Consider the following 27,956-nt stretch of genomic DNA (forward strand, 5'->3'; position numbering starts at 1 on the left):
CACGGCCATGTGGAAATTTGAATTGCCGCAATGACAATAAAAGATGTTCCTTTCTTTTGGAGATTTGCTATTTTTGGAATCCTTCTGTGTGGGCATGTTTGTATTTTTACTCGTCTTGACGAACATAACCAAACAGTGCGGGCTACCATAATAATAAACACAAACATACGAACATACAATACGCCCGACGTCACGCGATTTGTGGCACATTCATTATTTAAAAGGTGGCTTCAACTATCGATAATGGAAGAAATGGTGACTTTCAAGTTTTTAGTGGGGCCAGGCCCTCGGATATGCGGAGGGAGGAGCATTTGAAAGTTGCAGGTAGCGAAAGAAGACGCTCGTGTTTGAGAGATTGGAAAAGAGACATTGGCCGCGAGAGAGCGAGCGAGAGACACACACAGACACAGAGAGAGAGAGAGAGAGAGAGAGTGAGAGAGAGAGAGAGAGCGAGAGAGAGAGAGAGACGCGGTCAAATTGATCTTGAGCTTTTTTTCCCTGTCTTCTTGGGTCACTTAATAAGGCGCTGTAGGAGGCAAAGAGAAGGACGCAAGAGGGGCAGCAAAAATCATTAGTCACGCGCTTGGAAAGCAGCATTGCACATTTCTCCACACGAGGAAGACGCAAGCCGACTCACACACGGAAGGGAAGTGAGTTGACAGACTCGAAGAAACAAAACCCCCCAAAAAGTTTGCCTGCTCGGGCTCGTTTTTAGTGGATGGTGAGGGGGGAAAAGCGGGGAATAAAGTGAGGAATCCACAGTGGGAAAGATGCCTCGGGTAGTTCCGGACCAGAGGAGCAAGTTTGAGAATGAGGAGTTTTTCCGCAAGTTGAGCAGAGAGTGTGAGGTGAGCGTGCACGGCGGAAATAAATACATACACGCAAGTGGCTGCCTGGCTGATATTATATTCATTTGTACTGTCGGATGCTCTACAAATACAATTAATTACGGATTGAAATTGAAAAAAATATCATTACCATTTGTGGGATTTCACCCTCTTCAAAAAAGTGTCTACATACACCTTTTAATAACCAATTAGTAAAATTGTATTTATTTTAACAATAATTGAACATTTATGAAAGCTGCTTCAAACAGATTATTTGCCCCATTTTTGGCAGTAGGATCTTTTTTCTGTCTTGTTCTTTTGGAAGCAAAGCACGGCAGTTTTAAATCAAAATTCCTGTGTCTTATCTTGAAAAAGCAGGTTAGTGTTGACTTTGCCTATCTAAAAGCGTCTTCCTGCGTACTTGATGTGTACGTCGTCGCCAGGTTTCTAAAGATTTCCACGTTTCTTTTCAGATTAAATATACTGGCTTCAGGGACAGACCCCACGAGGAGAGACAAGCCCGCTTCCAGAACGCCTGCAGAGATGGACGGTCAGAAGTAGTAAGTAGCACAAAACTAAACACATATTCTCTGTTTTTTTTAATAATTTTTAGATTGCATTGGTAAATTAAGAATGTATGTATTATGTAAAATAAATGCAGAAAGTTGCACCAGGAAGCAAAGTTGTTCATCATGTCATCAGGCTTGACAGATACTGCCTGCTCGTATTTAACCCAGAAATCATGACTGCGTTACCTTTGTGCAAAGCACGGGCAGACGTAAACACATTATCACCCCGACAGACGGTTGCATCACACTGTCTGGGCTACAATTGTGATTGTAATAATGTTCATTCTAAGTATTCTGCCATGTCTCAATAAACATGCACGTGCATACAAAAGGGAAAAGAAGCTGTGGTTTGATTTGCAAAAATGAAAAAATATTTTTATAGAACTCCAAATGGATTTTCCTGATCTGGAATTAATTGTGTTTCTCCCTTTGGAAATGTAATTCATTTTGTAACAATTGAGTAGAAGATGATATGATCCTTAAGTTTTTGTTTTGTAAAGTGAACCATCTACAAATGCATTGTGCACTAATCTCTTCATGGCAAAAACACCTCACAACAAACCTACGATAGAAAATGTCATCGTTGAAGAGCTGACTGAAATCAGCTGTTTAGTGTTTGGTGTTTTAAAGTATGTGAGCACGCGCTGTTCAAAAGCACCATGTTGAGGATGATTTTTGGTGCGTGTGTATGCAAACACAGTCAACATGGAACATTGAGAGTGACCAAGATGATCACAGTTATCAGTATCATCACGGTGTGATGAATACTGTACTTTTATTTTGAATATAACAACAACAAAATCAGCAATCCTGTGCCCTTTTTGCACATTCAAAATTGTATACAACACCAACCAAAATGAATTTTCATACATACGAGACCACACAAAATAAAATGAAAATACAAAGGTGTATTTACACTCATGTGTAAAATGTCTAACACAAGTTTGGGAGACAAAGGCACTGCCCACTAAAAAGCTGTGAAAAAAGTCGATCTTTCCAAATGGAATACAGCCACTTCTGCCGTAGTTCTCTTTATAGGTGAAAAAAAATATCACACCCTCTTCCTTCAACCAGTTTTAGCGACATCAAAACACATGTATGTCGTCTTCTTCTACGAGTGACATCTTCTTCTTTCTTGGCTTGTTTGCTGGAAGAAGACCAAAAAACATCGACTACTCCCTGAGGCTCTCAATAAAGACGTGAGGATAATTACAATTTTAAATGCTAACTCTTACAGTTTTAAAGTGTTAATCAGTAAATCATAAAACTTTTCATATGTAAGTGTAATCATGTGGTGGATTCCACAAAAAGAAAATGGGCTGACGGATTTTAGTTCTGTGTCTGCTAAGAAAACAACACTTCCTCTTAAAACATAAAAAGGGGCCATTAAATGTTTCGTGCTTTATATCATATTGTATCGTCATTTTGTTCAGGTCCAATTATATTTTCAAAACTATTGTGAAGTTTGTTAAAAAGACAGTAAGTCAAGCCTTCTGTATTTTTACATGTCGCCATCTTAGCAGGGAGTGAGGGAGCCCGTCTAGTTTTACCATCTTTCCTGGTCCGTGGATGCGTCTGTCTGTCTGTCGTCACTGTATTTATAAGCTCCCCTTCATCGCTGTGAGAATTGACGGCTGCAGTTGTAATCGGTCCATGGCAGCCGTGACATCATGTCGCTGATTTACTGTATCTATATCTAAAGACTGCCTGCTATTTTCACGGTCAGTGCGAACAACTAGCAGACACAACGCCACCTCAGACTCCAAAGCTTCTTTTTATAGACAAGGCGAGCAGACAGGAAACGCATCACCGGTGTAATGATCAATTGAAATGAGCACACTCTTTCTAACGACAAGTTGGTTGAGTTTCCCTGTATAGTACATAGGGTTTATTTGTCAAGGCGATTAATTTAAAGGACTTCACGGGAGTACCTTGTTGGTGCTTCCGCTTCTTGCACTTTCTATCAGAGAACGGACGGTAGTGTCCCAAAAACATTAACATGAACACTGGATAACTTTTCTGCTCATGTTTATTTTTCTTGTAGCGAATAAATGTCCTTTCTATTCAGCTATGAAGATGACTTTTACTCCAATGCGACTAATGTAGGTTCTTTTTGTACCTCATTCTGCATTTTTGGGCTGGTTTGACTTATGCTATGTTCACACCAAATCCGCTTTGCTTAATTCGCTAGCGTTTCAACGCGGAGGTGCTTATAACGGAGCCGCTCATTCGTGCTCACGGGGAGGGACTTTGCTTTTGACGACGACAGAGTTTTCGGAAGCAAAAACAGAAAAAAGGTCACCCAGCCTGGTTGTGTTTTTTTTTTCTTTTTTTCTTTTTTTTTCTTTGTCCCTCTAGTGGTAACTGGCCGTGTTTGTAAAAGCTCTTGATGTGCACAGACGACAATGATAATGTTCTCCTCCATTCATCTTCTCTTTTCAAACATGCCGCCAAGTGTATATGACGTTAAGCGTGACGTAGCATGTCCCGGAGCTGATTGGCTGCCGCGCTGCAGCACGCAAAGAAAGTTACATTTTTTATAACTGCGCCAAAAAGCCAAATTTTCAGTATTTTGTGCCGCGTCCCATCGCTACAAATTAACACTAATCTGTTTTACTTTTAATGTAGAATTCATAATAATGACAAAAAAAATCTATTTTTCTCTTGAAATGAAGGCAGCTTGAATCTCAGTTTATGAAAAATCTTAAAATGTTCATAGTCGCTGTGATAGATGAGACGATGAATGGAAGTAAGTTTAAACAACTATTGTTTTTCATGCTGCACTGGGCTCTGGTCTTGTCATCTCAATTCCATTTCCCTTCCCCTTTTCGTCAAACTTCTCCTTTGTCCTCCTTCCTGCCGTTGCCCATGTTCCCTCCATTTTTCTTTCTCATCTTTCTCTGTTCCTCCGTCCACCCCCTCCTTCTTTGTCTGTCTTCCCCTCACTCTCTTTCCTCTCACACAGCCTCTCCTTCCCTCCTTTTCTCTCGAGCAGTAGGCAGCAAATTACTGTCAGATGGTTGTAATCCAATACGTCAAATAAGGGCCGAAATTAGGACTGGGGTGTTCTTAGCTTCTCTAAATGTGTGTGTGCGTGTGTGTATGTGTGTGTGTTTATGTACTGGTGTTGGAGATACACAAATACAGAATCATGGCATCCTTTTATTATTATTTTTTTTTTTATGTTTTCATTCCATATTCACCCTATGCCTCTACTCTTGCATTCAGATGTTCGCTCCCCCTCCTCACAAATACGACACAGTACATAATTCATACGCATCCAGCCTAAATGTCCTTAGCATTGATCTGTCTCAGACACACATACAGGCAACAGACACACACACACACACACACACAGATGCATAAAAATGGAAATTTATTACTTAATGTTCTGCCTGTACAAATTGTTGCGCTCTGACAGAGAAGTGCATTCACTCAATTTTTCAACTCATTTGTTTTTTTTTTTCAGCGCGTGAGTAAGAAAACATGTGTAAGTGTGTTCTCCATCCAGAGCCTGAAGCCATTTTTCAGAGGTTCAATACTTGGAAAATTAATTTTAATACCAGAAAAGGGAAAATAATCACTTTAGTGAACTCCACCTTAAAAGCTTGGACAATTTGCCTGAAGGAGTCTAACAGTCAGAACTCAATAATCAGGCATGTACCGTTTTACTTACAGAAAAAAATAGTGCACCCACAATGATGCTATTTAAGGTGAGAGGTTTGATAACATTTTGGAAGGCATGTCCTGAACTCTGTCTTTCAATCCATCCATTTAATCATGCTTCAATACTGCCCCAAGTAATAAATTGTATTTTTCTTTTCAGACCTTATAATACTCTTTGGACTGTCATAATGTTCTTTCTTTCTCCCTCTCCACAGGCCTTTGTAGCAACAGGCACCAACCTCTCCCTCCAGTTCTTTCCAGCCAACCTGCATGGAGATCAGAGGCAGGTTCCTACGAGGGAGTATGTTGACTTTGAGAGAGAGACAGGAAAGGTAGGGCTTATAGACAAACAAACATTAGCACACTCTCTCATTTGTTTATCACATACATGGAAGTACTGGTGCGAGCTCAATTCCAAAATGGAAGAGGAAATGTGAGAAAAATTCAACCCCAAAAATGATTATTCGGTGCAAAAATGCTTTTTTTTTTTTTCATTTTTCATTTCAGTGCCAGGAAAAAGTTTTTTGCCTCTTCTCGAATTTCTTTGTCTTTTTTTTATTTTGCATATTTCCCCAATTTAACGTTGAAAATCATCAAATAAATGGCGTCTTTGGATGGATTTTCATGCCAGCAAGTCAACTGATGGCTTAAAAAAAAAAAGACATTTTCAGAGAGGCCTATTCGAATCCAAATGAAATGCTGCGCCATGACCATAAAAAGGCGATTGATCCTTGAAAAGCCTCCAATGTTGCTGAATTCAGGTAATTCTGCAAGCAAGATTAGACCAAAACTTCTCCACCAATATGTGAAGTTATAGACAAGGCTCGATATCAGTTATTACTGCTGAGGTTGTCCCAACCACTTTTTAGGTTTCGGAGCAACTAAGTACTTTCCCGACACAGGACCAGGTAGCTTTGAATGTTGTTTTTTTTAAAACATAAAATTGTCATTTAAATGTTTACTTGGGTTATCTTTGTCTGATATTTACATTTGTTTGAAAATCTTAAAATGAGCAAACAGCAAAATCAAATAATAATTCAAGATGAGGGCCAAAACTTTTTCAGGACATTTAAAAAGGTATTTTAAAAAAAGCGAAAACATTTTTTTTTTTTTTTTTTAAAGCATACATTGAGAAAATACTGTATATCGGGCGGGGGTGACATGTGATGTCATTGAATCTCTGTGTGAGTCTGGGTGTGAGATGTGGCTGACAGCACCTTCTGTGCGAGTGTGTTCTACTATTCTGGCATCCAATAACTGGCAGAAAAGTGACCACTTTACGTGCATTTAAGCAATTACCCAGTAGTTAACACGGTACTGGTGACAAACTGGGGTAGTGAAGATCTTTCCAGTGCCAGGGTGCAACTTGAGTATGGTGTCACATTGAAAGTCACCTCAGCAACTTTCACAGGAAATTGAACCTGTGACCCATTGGTGGTAGACATTTTTGCCTTCTCATGCACAGCATCCAAAGGCGATGCATATGTTGAAGGCAAGTTTACCAAATATGTCCCTCATTCAAGTTAGCCCATCACTGTTTCCAAATAAGTTAATGAGTCAGGATCAAATCTGGACAACACTGAGTAAAATGTAATCTTGTTTGACTCAGCTCCACCATTACCTCCGATTGTGTTGTCGATAATTTATTAGAAGTCACAGAGTTGGAATCACTGATGATCTCCCATTCATGAGGGTGATTGAGTTCAATTGAAATGAGAGTCAAAGTTAAATAACCTAGAGAGACCAGACAGCATTAGTGCAAAGAGCAATGCAACACTACTGCTGTGATTGTTAATTGTCTCCCTTGGCACCTTGTGTGTGTGTGTGTGTGTGTGTGTGTCAGAAGGCCCCTCCATGGACACTGGCTATCTGAAATGCATGCTGGCTGGCAGCTCATTAAAAATGCAGTCTGTAGAATCGATGGACCTCCTTGCCCCGGAGCTGACGGACTAATCTCAATTATTTAACACTCGTGCACTGATGGTTTGCAACTGAGCGTTGTGTTGATGACTGTTGCAGTGTGTAATTGGGTGTGTGAGAGAGAATAAGAGAGGCAAGGTTACTACATGCAGTGTATTTTTGGGGCTGTGTGTGTTTTTGTGTGTTAGGAAGTTGATAGCGCCTTCTTTGTTACCTCAACTGTGCTCACAGATCTATGAAGTTTTAATGAGGCCAGGAACGTCACCATAAAGCAGTTGCAATTGCACAGTTGTTTTGCAAAAGCAAAGTCAAGTACACGTTCACATTATTTGACCATCGAAATAAACATGATATGCAGTTCAGATATTTTATTGGAGTTTTTAAGAGTAAGACTCATGTATGATGGATGGAGACAAGTGTTTTTCTAAAAGCAATGCTCTGTTTAAAAATATATATATATATATATATATTATTTTAAAGACAGTCATTCATCTCAGCCTAAATAGTCTACTTTTTAGGTCATTATCTCAGATATTAACTTGCATTTATTCAAATCACATACAACACACAACCGAGAGCTTTCAAAAACCTTTCTCAATTTTTAGATTGTATCAGACAATCAGAATCTGAATGGCCTTTATTGTCATTGTCCTCAGTGTACAGCGAGATTGGAGATATAGGTTAGATTTAAACTGTTACTTTGTGGCAATTTGTTTTTGAGCTACAGGCCAAGGAATCAAGGAGTTGTTCTCAGTTTGGGCAGAAGCAACCATTTTCAAATATCGTGCGCAGTTTTGGTAGACTGGTTTTCATTTCACACACAATCACTCGATCTTGAGGTGGAAGGTGGTCTCGGTCTCCAATTTCCCATGTCGCATCTACGGTCGACTGCCTCATCCGAATGGAGAGATATAGTTACATGCCAATGTCATGCACAAACTCCAGCGAAAACATGCAAACTCCACACAGGAAGGCCGGAGGCAGAATCGAGCCCTGCACCCCTGAACTGTGAATGTATTTATTTATTTATTGCCATGTTATTCTTGAATGTGGTAGTCATGAAGGCTTATATGAAAATCCACAGTACTTGTCAGCCTCTGCAGATCCACACCCTCTCCACCCGCTCCCCCGCCTTAATTTCCAAACACTGACAATGCCAAACCAAAGCAGCAGTAGAACATCCCGGTTACTTGACTAGTGTGTGTGCCTGTGCATGTGTGGAAGTGTGTGTGCGTGTCAGAGACGCAGAATCATGGCGTCTTTTAAGCCCTAATGGAAGCCAGCTGGGGACCAAGTTAATTTTAGTGTAGGCAACTAACAAGCTAGCAAGCATTGGCCTCTCTGTAGAAATGAATTACAACACAATAATTACTCATAGAAATAACAATAATGATTGAATTCATGACATTGCTTAATATCCCGAGTTTGTCATGACAACACGATTGAAACGCGGTTGGCAGGTCCATCTCACAGTCAGAAGATCCCATTTCAAATGTCCATCGGAATAGCTGCGTGAAAAGTTTGCAAGTTCTCGTCCCACATCCCACATTCCAAACGCATGCATGTGATGTCGATCAAAGACTCTGAATTGGCCAGAGATGTGAATGTGTGTTTGACTGTTTGTTTGTCTATGTGACTGACAACAAGTTCAGGGCGGAGCTCCCCTGCTTCTTCTTTGAAGTCCTCTACAATAGTCTTCAGTTTCTCCAAATGAAGTCATAACAGTTAACTTCATCCATTTGTCCATGTCATGTCAAGTTCAGTTAATAATTAACTTATTAATGTCTAGGACAATTAAGTAAAACAATTGGAGGAGCCCTGGAGGGATGTATACAATACAACTTTATTTATATAGCGCATTCCTTCTACGACCATACAACATTTTTATAAAATTCTTCTGACCTTGCTTTCAGTATGTTAGTGAAAGTCAGTTATGTTTCTGAAACAAGATTGTTTTTTGCGATTGGTTTGACCGGCACAATAGGCATATTTGAACAAAGTTCAGTTATGGGTGGAGGAAATAAGCCAGCAGGAAGTAATCTTGTTTTTGATCATCCTTTTCAGAAGGCCCTCTCGCCCATGCTATTATAGTTTACTCTTAGATACCACGGAATAACTGTGAAATTTTGACATTATATATACATTTTTTTTTTTAAATATATAAAAGCATACTTCACATATGTATGCCATTTGCAGTAGTTATAAGTCAATATTTTATCTTAATTTGAAAACTTCATTATTTTTCCATGTACACGTCATAACTTTAAAAATTATTTTGAAAATAATATAGCTGGCCGCCATGTTCATTAAACACGTCAATAGATAACTGTCACGTGTGTAAACATTTGACTGGACTGCACAGCTTTCCCAAATACAATGCATCTCTTCGATTAGCATTCATGAAGCCATGTCATTTCCAGCCAATACTGCAAAATAAGTCTACTGAGATTCCTCTTTTGATGTGAAAGACGCTGTGATATTTTGATAGCACAAAAGACACTTTGAAGAACGAGGAGGAAGTGTATACCAGGAAGTACATCAGACATGGTGCTCATTTGCAAGCTACGCAAGCATGAACAACGCTGGAATTAATTCAGTTTGTCCTCCTTACCTTACAATGAACATTTGAATATTTTTCTGAGTGCGGACTCCGCTCACATTATGGACATCACGCCACCACCTGTGCCGGGGATGGCGAGGAGTAAGCAAATTCTCCCTCATTCTTGGCAATTAAACTCATCTCCCATCAATGTTGAAAATGCTCTGCACGACATTGGTTTTTAATGTCACCTGCGTGGCTGCACCCTTCTCGATTTATAAACGATTGCTCTTCTCTGAAAGTTCACTGCATACACGTGCGTTCCTGCCTGTTCTTGTGCAGTTATGCACACGGAGGCTCGACAAAACTTGTGTAAGTTGTGGAATAACATGCCAGTGTGCACCTTTTTGGCTATATCTGGTCGACCCCTTTCACATGTTTGCTCTGCATTATGGCATTGTTTCTCTTTGTGTCCTCCTCGTTGTCCGATGTGTGTCGTAAATGACACTGGTTACATCTCGTTGGACCCGTCTTGGACATACCTGTTTGTTCGAAATGTTGCCATAAACGGGAACTATATCGATATAGAGGTGAATTTTTTTTTTTTATAGCGCTTTTGCGATTTTCAAAGATAAACTAATTAATTACTACCAGTCAAGACACACATGTAAAATTAAAGAGGCCTTCAAATTAAACTGCATTGCTGTTATCTCTGAACACGTTAAGAAAAGGAAAGGTATTCTGCCCTTATTGATAAATAACACTTCCCATTAAAGGTATGATTTTTTTTTTTTAGTTTAATTGTATTTTTCTGAAATAAGGCTCAGTTCAGATTATTAATCTACGGTAGTTTTCTTCTTGTGAATTTCTATCTCGGACAAGTGTTTTTTTTTTCCCCCATGCTATTAATCTCTCTGACACAATCACGTACAAACATTGACATGTGAGAGAAGTTGTTGCTGAATGAAATGAAAATGAATCAAAGGTCATGGTTTCAGATAAGAAGTGTTTTGAACAGAAGCTGCGCCAAGAGTTCTTCATCAGTCAGTGACATCATCAAAGTCTCCCCCACTAATTGCTTCAGTCTGTTGCTGCTGCTCTCAGGGTCTCCCTGTTAGCAAAGCCAAGTGTGCCACAAAACACATGCACATGCTCACATGCCATCCAGGTTTCATATTTCCTGCCTTAGGCTTCAGAGCAATGACCACACCCAATCCCACAATGCACTGCACCACACTCAGCCCACATCCTCTGTTAACATCCTCCCGGTGTGCCTGCGTTGGAGCGTATCGCTCGACGCGTAGAGGGAGAGAAATGATGTGTTGTCAGAGAGATTCACAAACAACTGGCAGTGATACGAGGTTCAATGCAGTGAGAGGCCAGTCTGGTGTGACATCCAGCATGTGTGTGTCAGCTGCATTCCTCTGTTGTGTGTCCTTCTCTTCCAGTAACTGTGGGAGGAGTGAAATATGCGAGACACGTTACCTGGCGGTCAGTCATTTTTATCATTGGCATGTCTGTTTGAGCGCAATAAAATAATACGGATGCAAATATATTCTTATTAACAGATTTTCACTTAACTGAATTTAACAAAACATTGTGGAGTGGTAAAACATTAGCCAAGGAAAGACTTTTAAGTTCATCAGAAATGAAGACAAGAGACTTTGACCACTTTGTAATTCACATTATAGATTGTTGCAAATTACAACATAGGCGTAACGCCCTCCCATTGGATGTACATCTCCCTCTTGGCATCTTTGTTCCTGAGGTGGAAAAAACAGGTTTGGGTCTTGCCTGGGTTTGGGTTTAAGAACCAAGCCCTGTAGTAGGCTGTTAGTGATTTGAGGGCATCCGACAGTCGTTTCTCTATGGTGGCGAAGTCGTTTGCCTGCGTAGCCAAGCAAAGATCATCGGCATAGATGAAACGGCGGATGTTGTGGAACGTCGGTTGGTCATTGGTGTAGACGTTGAAGAGTAACGGAGCAAGGACAGAACCCTGGGGGAGACCGTTCTTTTGGTCTCTCCAACGACTACGTTTCCCGTCCATTTCGACGAAAAAGCGACGGTTTGAAAGCAGGGAGCGGATGATGTTGACGACACATGTATTTTTAACCATTTGGGTCAGCTTGTAAAGTAAGGCCCTATGGTTTACTGTGTCGTACGCTGCAGTGAGGTCGACAAGCACTGCCCCTGTTATGTTGCCACGCTCGAAGCCGTCTTCGACATATTGTGTCAGGTTGAGCACCTGTCCACAACATGAGCGGCCAGCGCGGAAGCCACTCTGGTCCGCGGTGAGACGTTCTTCTACCGTGGGGCTGATACGGCCAAGGAGAAGGCGCTCATACACTTTATATAGAACGCAAAGGAGGGAAATGGGTCTATAGCTTGTCGGAAGCTTTGGGTCCTTTTCAGGCTTCAGCAATGCGACAACTTTGGCTTTCCTCCATATTTTGGGTAGTTGGTAATTGGCGACACAGCAGTTGAACAGCGACAGGAGCCAGCTTCTTGCTTTAACTCCGAAGTGCCTTATCATTTCCGGAGAGATTCCATCTAGGCCTGAAGCTTTACCTGGTTTAGCGGTGAGAAGGGCTTCAGAGAGTTCGACTGGAGTGAAGGGAAGTAGTATTTCGTCTGAGATGTTATTTATACGGTTAATTTCTTCCCTCATCTTCTTGACGAACCCTCTTTCTCTGGTCAAAGGCTTGCCATTCATGACAAGCTGTGCTGCTACTTGGTTTGGTGTAACAGCAGGGGGGCTCTGTTGGGGCTGTTTTTCAGAGTTCAGCTTTCGGATGAGCTTCCAAGCCTCCTTACTGTTGTGGGTCATATCTATTGATGACACAGTTTCCCGCCACCGTGACTTTCTTGCCTCGCTAAGCGAGGCGAGCAGCTGGTCGCTCAGGTCTACAGTGTCGGCAGCAAACGGATCTGCACTGTATGCATCAATATAGCGTTCATACAGAGTCTTGCTTTGGTCATCAAGTCCAGGAATATAGTTCTTCCGACAACCTCTGGGGATGTTCTTTAGTCCCGTCTTCCAGACAAGAGATTGAAACTCTTCATAGCATTCTGGAATCGGTTCTATTCCACCTATAAGGGGCTCAAGGTCGGTTTGGAAACTGTCCCAATCAGCTCGACGGTAGTTGAACCGTACCATTGGCTTGGTTTCAACTGGTCGAACTGTCGGTACAACCGATACAATGATAGGTCGGTGTTGTGACCGAGGTATAGGTTCAGATACAAGTTTGGTGAAGTTTTGACGGTAGCGAGTGGGGACAAGCACAAGATCCGGGTTGTATCCCTTTCTCCAGCGCGCGCTGCGGAAGGAGGGTGGATCCTTTGCACTGTATATGATGGAGAGATGATTGGCCAAAGCCCACTCCTCCACTGCTTCTCCGTCGGGGTCATTAGCCTCGTACCCCCAAACAGTATTATGACTGTTAAAGTCTCCGACGACTAGGTGGACTTTGTCGGATATGGCACAGCTCGGCGGCCATTTAAAGGGGGTAGGGGGTGGCTTGTACACGGAAGTGATGGTCATGATCTTCAGTTGTACTTCTAGTACTTCAACTCCATCCGCAGTGAAATCGAAGAAGTTTTCTACGAGCGAGGGATCACGCACATAGACTGCACTTCCGTGTACTCTGCTGGGATGGTGGATGACAAGGTGCATTCCGGGAATACGATAGGGCACAGATGTTTGGTGCGTTTCCTGGAGGCATATGACGTCTGCCTGGCATTCTCCAAGTATTTGTGCTTTGGCAGGTGACAGACCTTCTGTATTGAAGGTTAAAACCTTAAGCTTTGTCATTTTCCAGAGGTCGAGGGTTTATCCTTTTACCGCCTCTGGGGTGCCGTTGTGTGGGCGTTGTGTAGCAATTGGTCGCCTAAGCTTAACAGGGAGCACCACGAGAAGGTTTGCTACTTGCTCCCTAACCCGGTGTATCTTGGCGTTACGCTCGACCGTACCCTCTCGTTCAAAGAGCACGTGGCGAAGCTTCGCAAGAAGGTTTCGTCGCGAAACAACCTGCTCGGGACACTGGCCAATTCGACCTGGGGTACTGACCCGGACACTCTCCGCTCGACAGCGATGGCACTATGCTACTCGACTGCAGAGTACTGCGCAGCAGTATGGGCCCGCTCTGTGCATGCCGCAAAGGTCGACGTAGAGCTCAACAAGGCCTGCCGAGTCGTCACGGGCAGCCTGAGAGCCACGCCCTTACCAGCACTCTATAGATTGACTGGCATCGCACCGCCCAACATCCGCCGCCTTGCAATCTCAAAGGCAGAGAGGGATAGGCAGCAAAAAGATCCACGCCATCCACTACATGGACACCAGGAGGAGCAGAGGCGCCTCGTGTCTAGGAAGAGCTTCGTCACTATCGACGGACTCGGCGCGACGACAGCCCCAAGCTTCCGACTCAGAACCTGGAGACGTACCGATAGCGACAACCCAAACGAGGCTCTACCCGATATCTGCGAGAGCCTGTCTGCGGGAAAAGACCTCCCAAGACGTCACTGGGCCACGCTCAACCGCGCACGAGCCAAGGTTGGCAAGACTGGGGATAACCTAGTCAAGTGGGGCCTCAAGAACAGCGCTGACTGCCCGTGCGGAAACCCCAACCAAACGATGGCCCACATTCTCCAGGATTGTCGCCTGAGCAGCCCGTGCACAGACAATGACCTTAAGCTAGCAAATAACACCGCTCGTCAATGGCTATCAGTATGGAGCGATAAGATATGATGATGACAACATAGGCATATTTTGAAGTTTCCACTTGTCAGGTTTGGTTTGTGTGGCTGCTGGTCATGCTCTCTGTTTGTTCAATTGTGAATGAACTCCGATGTGAACCGGATACATTTCTCACACACGACATCTTTATTGCAAATGTAGGAGCTTGCATACACACAGCATGCTATTTGGCATGTTAATGTTCGGTGACAAAGTTTTTATGATCGTCAGAAACCAAAATTGATGTCACGATTAAATTTCAATTAATTGTATTTATTCATTTAATTGCCCAATCGTACAAGATCAGAGTTAACCATAGAGTTAATACTCGCTGTGGAAATTGGTCTATGAGAGAAACACTGCCAACTACTGGAGTGGATGTGTAATTACACTTGATTTTAATACGGCAGAAAAAAAGTTTGTTCCCCAAGGTCACACGCGCCCCCCTCAGGATCGCAGGGCGGCCCACCTCTCTATTTGAGAAGCACTGATTTAGGATTAGACATTGGAGATACACAGAATGAACAAGGAAGTCAATTAAGATAGATCACCTAAGTAGGTTTCACAGCACAAATGTTGTTTCATGACCTTAAAGTCACTTGTGACAACTGCAATATTGTTGCCTGTACTTTCTCCTGATGCTTGTGTGGGTTCTCTATCATCTGCCTTCCCCTACAATGCCAAAACATGTGTCAGATTTATTGAAGAATGTAAATCAAGATTCACCCACCTTTTTGAATCTGAGAGCTACTTCCCACTGTACTCATATCGTGCAAAGAGCGAGTTTGATACACACTTACTAATTACTGCATATTCCTTTATGTAAAGAAATGAATGCACTATAAATATGGGCCTTTTTTTCTTTTTCAATCACTCACTTCGATATCATTCCAAGAAAAAAAAACATAATTTACATGACGAAGATCCTCTATGAAGCGCAAGCACAAGAGTCTCACTAAAATGTCTCAGTGAATGCAAAAAGACTCCGTTCAATGCAACAATGCGATATTCGGTGATGACAGCTGCTAATGCTGTCAGTCTTCTTTTTAATTATTAAATTGTACTTTAGCAGATCTGGTTTGATTTCAAATCAATTGAATGCTTACTTTCTTAGAACAGATCCTTACTATGATCCCAAAGGTCCTCCTGTGTTGATAATCATTTTTATGTGCATGAATCTTTTCAGTTCATTGTTTCTTAGTTCTTTTTTTTTGTAGTTATCTTTTTATTTCCAAATAGTTGTGGATATATGATTACAAATGGAGTTCCAAAGTTTAATAAATCAGATCCTTTTAATTTTTTTCATCCCAAAATGCTTTGCACTGGTTAAGGGGTGCTCGGCTGGAAAGATATTTCACAATGGGTTCAGCAATGAACAAAGGCTGAGAACTACTGATCTAAATGAAATGTTAACAGTTACATTCTAAGAACTGTATATGGATAGAAACCAAACAGGTAATGCAACTTTAGTTTGAATCCAGATTTTTAGCAAACTTTTTTTACGTCATGTAAAAAAAAACTGTTGGTACAGGAATTGATATGAATTTGAATGAATGACCCATCTTAGTCATTTCACCTCACAGTCCAAACTTCAGTGTGTGATGATTTCGGACTCAATGTACAGTCTCTGTGCATTTGCATGACATTTCCATGTCTGTGGAAGCCATAGAAACAAGCAACTGTTGGTTCGCACAAAGAGGAACCCAAATGTATTCAGGCTCACAAACGAAAAAGAACTGCCGGTGAACCTTTCTACTCGTTATTACGCAAACGTAATCATGTAGGAAATGATATTAATGTAAGCAAGTAACATGTTGGGATTTAAGTTGTATGTGTTCTGGGGCTGAACACAAAAGATAATAAAAGGTGGTGTAGGCTCCATCTTACATTCATACATTAATAGCAACGCATCATTCATCAGTATTGATTATTGCTCTCAAACACAAATTTTCATCCTGAGTGGGAGCCTCTTTTGTCCTGGCCAATTCTTCTTTATTGACATTCAGAAAACCAAGAGAATGTGGAACATTGTGCGCCTGTGAGCATGCGTGTGTGTATTAGTCTATGTATCTACAATATGTGTCTTCGATTTCATCCCTCACTGTGTCTGTGTGTGTGCATGTGGCATACAAAAGACCTGTAATGCTTGCACTGTGGTTTGGAACGAGGTTTGCCGCTAACATGTTTTTCTCCACCTGTTGCTGTCATCCCTGGCTCAAACACAAACACTCATGAACACACACAAAGCAAAACTTAACCAAACACTAATCCCGGAGAAATTGATTGTGCCATTTCAGATGAGGAAAAAAAATGCAAGTGGTGCTGATCATACATCAAACTTTTGTTCAACTAGCACAATCCATAATATTTAAGCAACAAGTTTAACTTTACTTTTCACAAAAAAAAAAAATTAAATACAATTAACTATAGTTTATACAAAACAGAGAACATCCCCAGCCTCAGTTCCTGTAATGATTCCCCCAAACATCAGAAGTGACGTGACATCAGCGCAGTATTGGTGTCATGTTCATGGGGCTGACTGAAAGGGTCGCAGTTTGTGTGTGAATCAGAGATGAGTAATGAGACCAACATGTGTGTCATTTTCTTGAACGTCCTGGGGTGCGTGACTTATGTTGATCAATTAACACAAGACATCGATTTACATTGATGGAACATTCAACTGTAAGTCAAGGACACATGATAGCATAGACACAAAGCACATCTCCAAGATTGTGTGTACAAGTGTTGTGGGCACATTCTGTCACTCCAGAAGAATTAGAAAACAAAGATGCCTGTTGTGTTATCACGGCTCGTAGGCGTTATTTTGTGTCTTATGAGCAGTTGTTAGATGCTGACTGGATGGTTGGCATGAGCCTGAATGAGAGATGCCGTGCCAGCTCTTCACTCTACATCTGTGTCACATGCCATCCAGCAACACTCACTCTCTCACATGCACAAGAAAACACACACCAGACTCGTCCCCAGACTTAAGGGGGGCATAGGAAATGCATGAGGGGGCCTATTTATTATAAATACCCTACAGATAGAAATGATTTTCCTCCAGACATTTGATGCTACCGTACGCCCTATCCCTTTCAAGTTTGGCTAAAGACAACATTTACACTACATATAGATAGACGCCATCTTGGTTGTATCGACGTTGCAGCCATGTTGGATTTGGCAAAGTGAAGCCATTTGTGAAAATGCCTTGTTCACTCGCTTTTTGGAGATGAATCATCAAGCCAACAAATATTTACTGGATTAATACAGAATCATTGTTTCTGATTGCCCAATGTCGTTGTAACTTAATTTTATGCACATTATATGCTGATTGTATGGCTAATACTATGGTCACATCCAATATGGGGTATGCTCTAACAAAAAGCAAAAGAAAATCATGTCTGACAGGTTTGTGGTTGCTGGGATTTCATTTATTGAGCTCTTTACATGTCAACACCAATATATTCATTATTCAAATGAATTTTCAATTGAATATTCGACTTCCAACATATTTGAGAGCCGCAGCCCTACTGCGTGCTTAACATTATCTTGTGTTAGGTGATAGGCTGTCTTAGATAATACTGGCCATCAACCAAACAAACTTACAACAAAATTACACCATCTTTATATTTTTATGGTCTCAATTAATTATGTTAATTAATTATGTTTACCCTTTTAACACCAGAATATTGACAGTGTTTAGGTTTTTGTAGGCCATGTAAACGCCTGCAAAAACCCCAAACATGCTCTTATTTGGGTTTTTAAATACCCGAATAAGACCTCTGGTATACATCATTTTTCACAACATAAACAACTCAACATCAAAATTTCCCAATACAAAACCAGTAAAAATAGTCAAAACAAAAATTAAATACATTAGAAAATGTATTTTTAGAGATTTGTGCCTCGAGTGGGGTTGACACAAGCATCTTGGTGGGTGGGCTTGGCCTTTTATGGCCCACACGTGGAGATGGCTCTGACACACACACAGACACACTTCGATTGAAAGCTGGCTGTGTCATTTACCTTGCGCTTACTCCCCATTGCAAACTCAGCAGCAGCAGTAGGCTCGTGGGACTACATTATCCATAAATATTGCACATGGAAGCAGGAAGTATAGTAGCACTTCTGGTATGACGAAAATATCACACAAAGTAAAATTGTGGTTCGAATGAAAACAATCCGATAACCATCCAGTCATTTTGGGCTGTATCCGTCTCAATACCGATACTGTGGCTCGGGTCAAAACATCCTTGGTTTTCCAACAACAATCTTCTTAGGTTAAATGAAGACAACTCTAAATAACTAGTTGGTGTGAATGTGTAGATTAAATAATTGTCTTCTGTATTTGCCCTGCAATTGACTCACCCAAAGTCATTTGGAATGGACTCCTGTATATGTGACACGTCATATAGAAAATGGATGAAAGCATACAGGGATTGGAAACACGCGTCTAGACTTGATTGGTATATAAATACAAAGGTGGCAAATCCAGGACCAGGAAATACGGTAAAATCCCTACCATGGTTTGGCTTTAGCTCCAGGTGCTTTTACTTAACCAGCAGGTAAACTAGCTCCCTGAGATGAAGCACCTGCAACTAACACCAAACTGTGGCAAAGTTTTTACCAAACTTTCTGGACCATCATTTGCCACCTCTGCTGGACATAATAAAAAAAAACTGAATTTTGCTCCGAAACTTCAAATCTTTATATCCATCTGTGGCAGTTTTTTTCTCAATTGCTTGAAAAAGTGTTCATGACATGAAAAAAAACAAACTTTTGACCTAAATTTCAATTCATCTTGGTTAAAGTAATGTGCATACCTGGTCGCAACAAACCCAAATGTCCTAATACATCAGGGGGAATTAAATTAAATTGTAAATTAAAGACCAGGCACACTTCCTGTCCAGTACACAAACCTTCATCCAATCAAACCAATGCTTTCATGACTAACCAAACAACCTAGCTCTTCTATTTTTTCAGGAGCTGGCTAAATGTTACGCTACATTTTGCTGTATTCCCTTTCCTTTTTCTGTGTGCGTGTGAGTAGTGTATGTGTGTGGGTGTGGGGGGGTGTGTGTGCACGCAGGAGTGTGTGTGTGTTTGCAAATGGATGTGGGGGTTGACATGGTTCTCAGAGGAAGTCTGTGGTTCGACCGTTTCTGCATATTTTCCTCTCACAGACACACAGCACACACACATGCACGCACACACATATTTTTTTTTGTCTACCAAAATGAAGTTTTCTTTTTAAAGTACCGTTTCTCTCCAATGATGTGGAATTCATTTTCACTTTCTGCTACTAATGTTTCTTCTCTCACCGTGTCTTATGCACAAACACCCACATCTAACTGGAATAAACATAAAAACCCACAGCAGCTCGGGGTGCGGTCCCCCTACATCCTCTGTCCAATGTGAGCAGCTGCGGTAAAAGAAGGCCCTGTATGAGCTCCTCTAAAAATACCTTGAGTAAAATACTGGAGCTTGGTTTTGCCCGAGGTCTTTAAAAAGTCCAGCATGTTATGGAAGAAATGTTTAGATTTTTTTTTATTAACTACTAAATTCTTGTTTCAATTGATAATTAAAAAAAAATGCTTTATATGCTCCACTTCAAATTGCACATGATCGTACATCTATTTGCACTTTTGACAAAAATGCCAAACACCAATGCGCAAACACCCTCGATTGCTACAACCTCGCTTTTCAGGAATTAATGCTAATCTATATTTTCAACAACTCAGTGTTGTTCTGTTTGCATTTCGGCTTTGACAAGTTTTTATCAAAAAGTGTGGGGACTCTGGCCACCACTTGAAAGTGGCAAATCTTATCCGCGCAATTAAAAAGTCAATGTTCCATATTATATCCTTTCCATTCATTCCTCTGGTAACTATGTTTTCAAAATCTGTCAAATTGTGAATTTGTGCTGTAGTTACTCACCCTAAATATTTGGACATTCAGGCATTCAGACATCCAGGAACCAAAATAGATATAAAAATTACTCTTTAGCTCCAACTTGAATGAAAAGGTACCGTGGAAAAAAAAGTGGAGGGAGATGATTTTCACAACGACTGTGCCCTAAATGTACAATAAAGCTTCAAATGATATGAAGTATAAATCAGTATTCACAGTATTCCTTTGAAAAACACCACAAAGTTAGAGAAACCAATATATGTAAAAGGTTCATCATAATAATATCCATATAGAAAACTTAGTGATATTGAAAATAATGTGTTCAGTATTCTTTTCCTACCAAACAGTCGACATAGAGTACAGTGCAAACATTTAGCGCCCTATTTTTGTGCCCAGGGCAAGTCTAGCGCAAAGTGCGGTCAAAGTGTGCTTATGGGTGGAGTTTCCTTTCGTTTGGTATTTTCTTTGACATGCACATATCGAAATGGGCATTTGCGCAACATTGCCTTTAAAATCAGCACAGGAGAGGTGCACGGCCTGCATGGTGGAAGTGACCCGCTCGAATCCATGCAGGATATTGACGTGTGCAAAGTCAGCTTCTAACGAACTGCAAGCAGACATCTATGGGTGGATGATGTCAAGTTGGCCAGAGTGATCACAGATCACCACTGTCAAGTTGGCATTTGGAAATCGCCATCCACTCCAATCGTTTGTGTCCATGTGCGACACCCGCACCCTCATCTAATCGCTGAGTCGCTAACAGGGTGGGGATTTTAAAAATGTAATCAGAATAATAATGCATTCATTCAATTGATTTCTACAGTTATTCACAAAGTTAGATGCACTCTGTCATATCTCTGATTAAAGTACTACATCCATCGCACATTTACCCAAAGCGCAGAGTCTGCACCTCGATCAAATTCATCGAAATCACACAACCTGCGCCACAACTTCGACCTGCTTTCAACAAGTATAAAGTTTAGTCTACTTTATGCCACCAAATTTTCGGGTGGGCCAGCAGTGGGTGAAAATACGTCCTCGGTTCGCCGGAAAGCCCAGCATGGCGCAGCGTGGTCTGTTAAATTCCCAAACATGCTAAACGAGGCTTGCAAGGGCACGGAAATGAGATGCCCAGTTTTTGCGCCCAGCACATATGCACTGTCTAGAAAAATAAATACAGCGCCATGTGTTGCACTAATACATGACTGCCTCATTCAGTCGGCCTTTTGCACTAGGAAAATGTTGACATTATTATTATTTTTTTGGTCTTTCTGAGGAGTCAGCTTCAAGCAATGATATATAACACATATCATGTTCCATATGACCTGTATATTGTTGTTGTATTCATATTATCGTGAAAGATGTATAAGATGTTTTGCTTCCTTTTTTCATCAGGTCCATTTGAAGGCTCCAATGATCTTGAATGGAGTGTGTGTGATTTGGAGAGGCTGGATTGACCTACAGAGGCTGGATGGGATGGGATTCCTGGAATATGATGATGAAAGGGCACAGGTACCGTAGCACATTCTGTAGATACTCAAATAGTATACAAACTAAACGCACATGCAACACAATACACCTTACTACTGTATGTAACTTCAATAAAATTGACGTTTGTAACTTGTCCCGTCCCTGGTCATGCTGCTTGTGTGTTTGCGTGTGTGTAGCATGAGGACGCTTTGGCTCAGGCAGCATTTGAGGAGGCTCGACGCAGAACCAGAGACTTTGAAGAGCGAGAGCGATCACACAGAGAGGACCTTGAGGTGAGAGTGAGCAATATGAAATTCAGAATTAACCGAATTTTTGTGCAAATTCAGGGGAAAAAAGGATGGCAAAATTAATGGTACGTTAAATCAATGTGTTGTTAAATCTAGGAATCAAATAAATATAGCAATAGTATTAATAAGTTTCAGATTCAAGGGGAGCTGTTGTTTTCAGTGAACCAGCTCTGCACTCTCGGCAGAGTCCTCGAGGGTGCATGTGTTTTGTGGACTTGGTTTGACTGTGTCCCTCTGGGAGTTCTGTCGGGTGAGCTTCGGGCTACGTGGTACTATGCCCCCTAATACGGGCTGTTCGGTCCCTGTATCACCGATGTCAGAGTTTGGTCCGCATTGCCGGCAGTAAGTCGATATTTGTTTCCAGTGAGAGTTGGACTCTGCCAAGGCCACCCTTTTTTGTCACTAATTTTGTTCATAACTTTTATGGACAGAATTTCAACATTTTTCATCAGTACTCCCAAACGTTTCAACCTTATTAACTGTCACACTGAAGGTGTGTGAACGACAACAGTAAGAGCCAGACGCCGAGGAGGATGTAGTCATGATGAAGTGGAAGGTTTCATGAATTAAACTTTTCATGTTCAGGAACAGCGAGTATGAAAGCTGCCACAATCATCAACTATGTTGAATGATAATGAACGTTCCTATCAATTACAATAAATGCACTGTGATGATTCTGACCTACTTCTTCAATACTGAACATCTTGTGTTGAGATGAAAATAAAATTGCTGTCAGCACAATACACAAATGTGGAGGGGCCTATGACTGGATTTTCTTTGGGCCACCAAATGACTAAATACATTGCTGCTTGATAGTCATTGCGTCTGACTTTTTTTTGTCTCAAAGGGTGTTACAAAATAAAAATGACAAGTAGAGTTTACAGACTGTTGAGCAGAGAGAATTTTCTTTGTGCCTTTTTGAAGTTGGAAAGTATTTTGGGTTTGTGTCACAAAAATAGTCTTCCATCCTGCAGTTTTAACCATCACAAACGCACGTATTTACTTGATGTAAACTCACTTTACCATTACGACAGTTGACGTCCTACAAATGAACCCTGAATTGTTTTTTTTAGGACCCTGTGGTTTCTAAAATCTGGGACTGATGACAGACAGACAGACAGCCAGTAGAAAACAACAGGGTATGTTTCCTTCATTTCCCTCATTTATCTCACAGTCATGCACTAAACGTCCCATTTTATGATTGTTTTTGTGGAATGGCTCTTTGTGTGCCTGACAGGATGTGTGACTGTTGATGTGTATGCATTTAAAATAATGTCATATATCAGGGCTAAAGACTATACTACCTTTTGAGGATAACACAATGCTGGATTTGATTGTACAATATTTGTTTAGTGGCATATTGCAATCAAGAGCTGCAGTATCTGCTACACATGGCACACTATCTAGCCATTTTAGGTATTTCGATGATGACCAACTAGTTTTTTCCATTTCTTTTTTTGCAAAGAATGCGTACTGAAGGCTTGGGCACAACTCAAATGAATATCTGCGTATTATCAAAACACTTTTGAGGGAAACTGATGATCATTTTTTTTAGTTTTCATATAGTGATGAATGAAGACAAAATAGGCTCAGGGAAAGGGTTCTTTTGTTCTGGAGCCTTGGTTGAGGAGCACCACGAGTAACTGTGCACATGCCTGCATCCATCCATCCATTTTCTGTAGCGCTCATCCTGATTAGGTCCACATTAGACCTGGTGCCTTCCCCAGATGACTTTAAGCAAGGCAAAGTACAAGTCACCAGTCAATCACGGGGTACAGCTATACAATCAATCAGTCACGTACATTCGCAGTATGGATTATGAAAGGTAATCAATTAGCCTAACGTGTTTTTGGACTGTGGGAATTCCGAGCGAACCCCCACTCAAGCACAGGAAGAACATGGAATCTCCACACTGGGAGTGCCTGAGCCAACGTTCAAACCAGCTATCACTTGCTTCCCCTAAAAGAGATATCATAGCTTCAAATGTGTACTAGAACTCATTTCGACCCAAGCAATGTGGCTGCTCATGTTGCTCATGAAAGGACAGAAAGGAAGGCACTCAGCGGACTTAGATCAGATGAGTAAAGTACAAAGAGAGCAAGTCAGATATTTTTTGAAGGTCACTTTTCATCTAACTGATCTCAGATTTCTTCCCTGAGGCACAGAGAAGAAGAAAAGGCCGACTGATCTTCCGCTGAATCAATAGAATTGCCATTTCTTACCCCTGAATAACACATAGACAGGCGTTCTATCTGGCAGAGAAATTGTTTTGATGCGCATTATACTCTGAAATTAGTGGGTGTGTCCTGTGTTAAGCTCTATTACGTTCCCATCATTTGCAAAACGCTCCAAGTAACTGGTTCTATTTTTGGCCCCAGATAAATGGGAGTTTTATTTCTTTTATTTACCTGATGCCTGTAACATTTTTGTTTGTCTATGTGTGTTTGATTGAAAACCAGAACCAATTTCCTGGGAGCAGCAATTTACAGTTTTTGAATTTCCACATCCATTCAATGCGAAATTAGACGCATTTAAAAGTTGCTTTACTTATTCAAGTTTAAATAGATCAATAAATAAATCAGTGTTGTATCCTGAGAGCCACCAGTTCTCTATAGAAAAGGAATATTAGATGTTATACGATGGTATATTAATTTTGGAAGAATCTCACCGGTTTATAGTTAAGTTCAGTTGCTGAACTTCTACATTGCAATGCACACAGTTAATGCACTAAATATTCAGTTGCTGGATTTATTTTTTTTTATTATTCTTGAATTATTATCTTTCTAACTGGAGGCTTAAGGCAACAATTCACTAAAACACAATTTAATTCATTCATCCGAAAGCCACTTATTCAAGGTCAAAAGGTATCTGTAAAAATGATGGATGAATGTATTGGGTTGGTAAATGCATGTGCGCGTGCACACGCGCACACACGCACACACACACACATAGCAGAAAGAAAATTTGGTGGTAAATGATAATCTGGGCCAGAAAGCATTAATATATCATTAGTATTGATCGACATCAGCCCCTCTACTTCGTCTCACATTCATACTGTATTGTTCAAGTGGACAAACTTGCAGATACAGCAAAACTGCTGCACAACTACACACACGCACACGCACGCACACACACACACACTCACTGCTCTAGTATTGAATTGTGGTTAAGCGGCCAACACTGGACTAGCAGGCTTCAATTTGTGTGTGGATCAATAAAAAAAGCTCTCCTGCCCCTTATGATTAGAGTGCTCTCTCCTGCAAAGAGAAACGCCACACAATGAAACAGCAAAAACAATTAAGTATTTACAAACACTCAAACATTTTTTGGACCCAATAAGGATGATATGGTCAGAAGGGTCTTAAAAATGCCCCATGCACGCATAGTGAGTGCAGAGGGGCATGATTCTGATTCAGGCAATTTAAAAAAAGCCTGTATTGCATTTTTTTTAAATCACCCAAGTGGTTGGTTCAAGATAAGACAGACAGAATGAAATTGACTCCACCATGCCTCTATTTGTCACAAGTCTTTTTCCTGTAGCAAGCGACTCATAGTCGAGGCTGGTAAGGGGTAAAATTGTGTCATGAAATACTGTACAAGCTTGAGCGTGTGACTGTGTGATATTTTGCTATTATGGCAAGTCACAAATGGCATTCCAGTTGAACTTGTCATTGACCCCATTTACAATCTCTGTCTGGATTTTGCTCGGCTACCTGCTTCTCCCCTTCTGCCCACTTTCTCACCTTCTCGTCACCCCCCCCCCCTCTCCAATTCTCTCAGCTATCACACGTGTAAACACATAACCACAAGTATTTTTACAGCAAGAGCAGGCCGTGCCCCACGCTCCTTGTCATCAAATACTTTGAAAGTTATGCCAATCACTTCTGATGACCTAACGACAGCGTCTGCGTGTGCGTGTGCGTGTGCGTGTGCGTGGGGGGGGTGTTTGTCTGTGTGTGTTTATCAGTGTCAGAAATCCTGTTAAGTCTGTCTGAGACACAAACTTGTCAACGGCCCAAAAGTGCCTTTAAAAGCTCTCTTCTATCCTCTAGCGGTTCTATTGGGAACTGTTTTTTTTTTGTTTGTTTTTTTTTTACCAGTTGTGCAGCCATGAAGTATCTCTGCATTGTCATGTATGAATATTATAATGACAGTTTACGTTATGGGTTTTCAAAACGTTCAATCATGTGCAATTAATTACTACACAAACTGGCTTCATGTTTCATGACCGGCGTAACATTTCCCATAATGACTAAAACTTGTTTCTATCATTAGATTAGGTTTTAAGTTTCAAGCATGAGTCGCGCTAATCAATATTTTGATTTAGTGTCTCTTCTAAATACATTGGTAGAAACTTGTTATGAGCACTAATTTAAAAGTTGATTACAACAAATAAAATATAATGTGTAAATAAAATATACCGTAGCTCCATGTAGAAAGAAAGTTGGAGTTTTGATATTTGAAATCTTGTATTTAATACATTGCCTCTCTCTATCTCCTTTCTTACTGTATTTCATATCCTCTTTTGTGTCCTAATCTGTCAAATCATCATCCATCCATCACACTCACCTTCTTTGTTTAATATTTCCTCTCCTACCTGTCCTTCTATTTCTCTTCCCAGTTCAGACGACAGCAGGATCCCAGTCCTGGCTTAAACATGGCCAGTGCTGATGCGGAACACAAGATGTGCTGAGGAAGACGTCAAGTAGAGGAAAAACGAAGAGCGGAAGACTCAGGCTGATATTCTTTCACTTTCAAAACAATAAGATAAAATGATAAGTTGAATTTTTTCGATTATATTCCAGTATTTTTTTAATGAAACAGTTATTTAATTTAGGCATTTGAATGTAGGAAATTCAATGAATTGAAAGTGAACCATGCAGATAAAAGGAAAAATAAAAAGACCTTCTGTGTTTGATCACATTTAAATGTGACAAACGTCTGAGTAAACAAGAGTTGAAGATCAAGTCATGCAAAATCTTGCCTCTGGTTTTAATATCTTATTACACATGTTTTTGATCCAGAATAAATGTGAGAGAAGATGACAGAGGCAAACAGAAGGATCATCAAATAGAAAATGAATCAGCAGTGATGATCCCTTCACTTAGTAAGTCAACCACAAGTAAAAACCTGCTGTTTTCTGAGACCAAAGTTCGCCTTGCTGGAATGATAGGGAGGTTGATGCGAGGGAGTGATGCCGAAAGATTCATATTCTTTTCTTATTGGTAGTTTTAAATGTTTCTAAAATGGCCCAATTGGCGAGATGACAACCTTATTGTGTTTATTAAGTCAGGGGTAATGTAGCAACGTCCAATTTGGGAAAATAATTTGGGGTATTCCTAACATGTCGTCCAGTTGTGTTTTGCACTATGTGATACAATCAGTAAAGTTCACATGGATTTTGTTTGCATGGAACTAAACTCAGAGCTACCTACTTTGTTGGCTGTCATATGGGTACTCGCTTTACTGGGTTCGCATGAGGAATAATTGGGTGAGTCCAACTCTCATCACAAGGGTAATCAACACCAAATCAAGACACGCATTGATTGACAGTTTCAATTCAACATCCTTATGTTTATACTTAATAAAATATATTCATTGGTCAGTCACCCAGTTAGTCCTCATTAAGGATTGTAAACGTGTGAATGCGGTCAAAGAAAACAATTTGCATGTGTTTAATTATCATGTTTGTTTGTTTTTTAGTGCGTGTGCGTGAAAGTCATGATGTTTACTTTTTATAATCTTGCTCCTTTTCATATATATTCTTTTTTTTAATCTTTTATCTTATTTTAGTTACTGCAACAGTAGTGTTTTGTGTTTAACAGGTTGGAATTTGCAATTTGCAAAATACCAAAAAGGTTTTTTTTCCTTAGATTATCCTCTGCATTTCTTTGTTTCATGCGTTTTATTCTGTGCTTTGAATGTGGAACCAAAGTTCTGGTATTAGGTCACATAAATGTTTTTAAAATATCAAACGTGGGGTTTTTTTGTGTGCGTGTATTTCTATTGAACCAA

The 27,956-nt window shown here is 40.7% G+C and overlaps 1 protein-coding gene across 1 annotated transcript; it reads left to right on the forward strand.

Moving 5' to 3' along the window:
- The first annotated feature begins 396 nt into the window (after positions 1-396).
- On the forward strand, positions 397-27,916 carry cbfb (core-binding factor subunit beta). Its single transcript, XM_088299546.1, has 7 exons — positions 397-848; positions 1,301-1,387; positions 5,278-5,394; positions 21,559-21,675; positions 21,831-21,926; positions 23,015-23,080; positions 26,563-27,916. Exons 1-6 carry the CDS (start codon positions 771-773, stop codon positions 23,042-23,044), a joined length of 525 nt encoding a protein of 174 aa, XP_088155672.1. The 5' UTR covers positions 397-770; the 3' UTR covers positions 23,045-23,080; positions 26,563-27,916.
- The last annotated feature ends 40 nt before the right edge of the window (positions 27,917-27,956 follow it).

This window comes from Idiotropiscis lumnitzeri, chromosome 6, assembly GCF_059441095.1.
Source record: "Idiotropiscis lumnitzeri isolate Australia: NSW breed Sydney's pygmy pipehorse chromosome 6, RoL_Ilum_1.0, whole genome shotgun sequence".
Lineage (NCBI taxonomy): Eukaryota > Metazoa > Chordata > Actinopteri > Syngnathiformes > Syngnathidae > Idiotropiscis > Idiotropiscis lumnitzeri.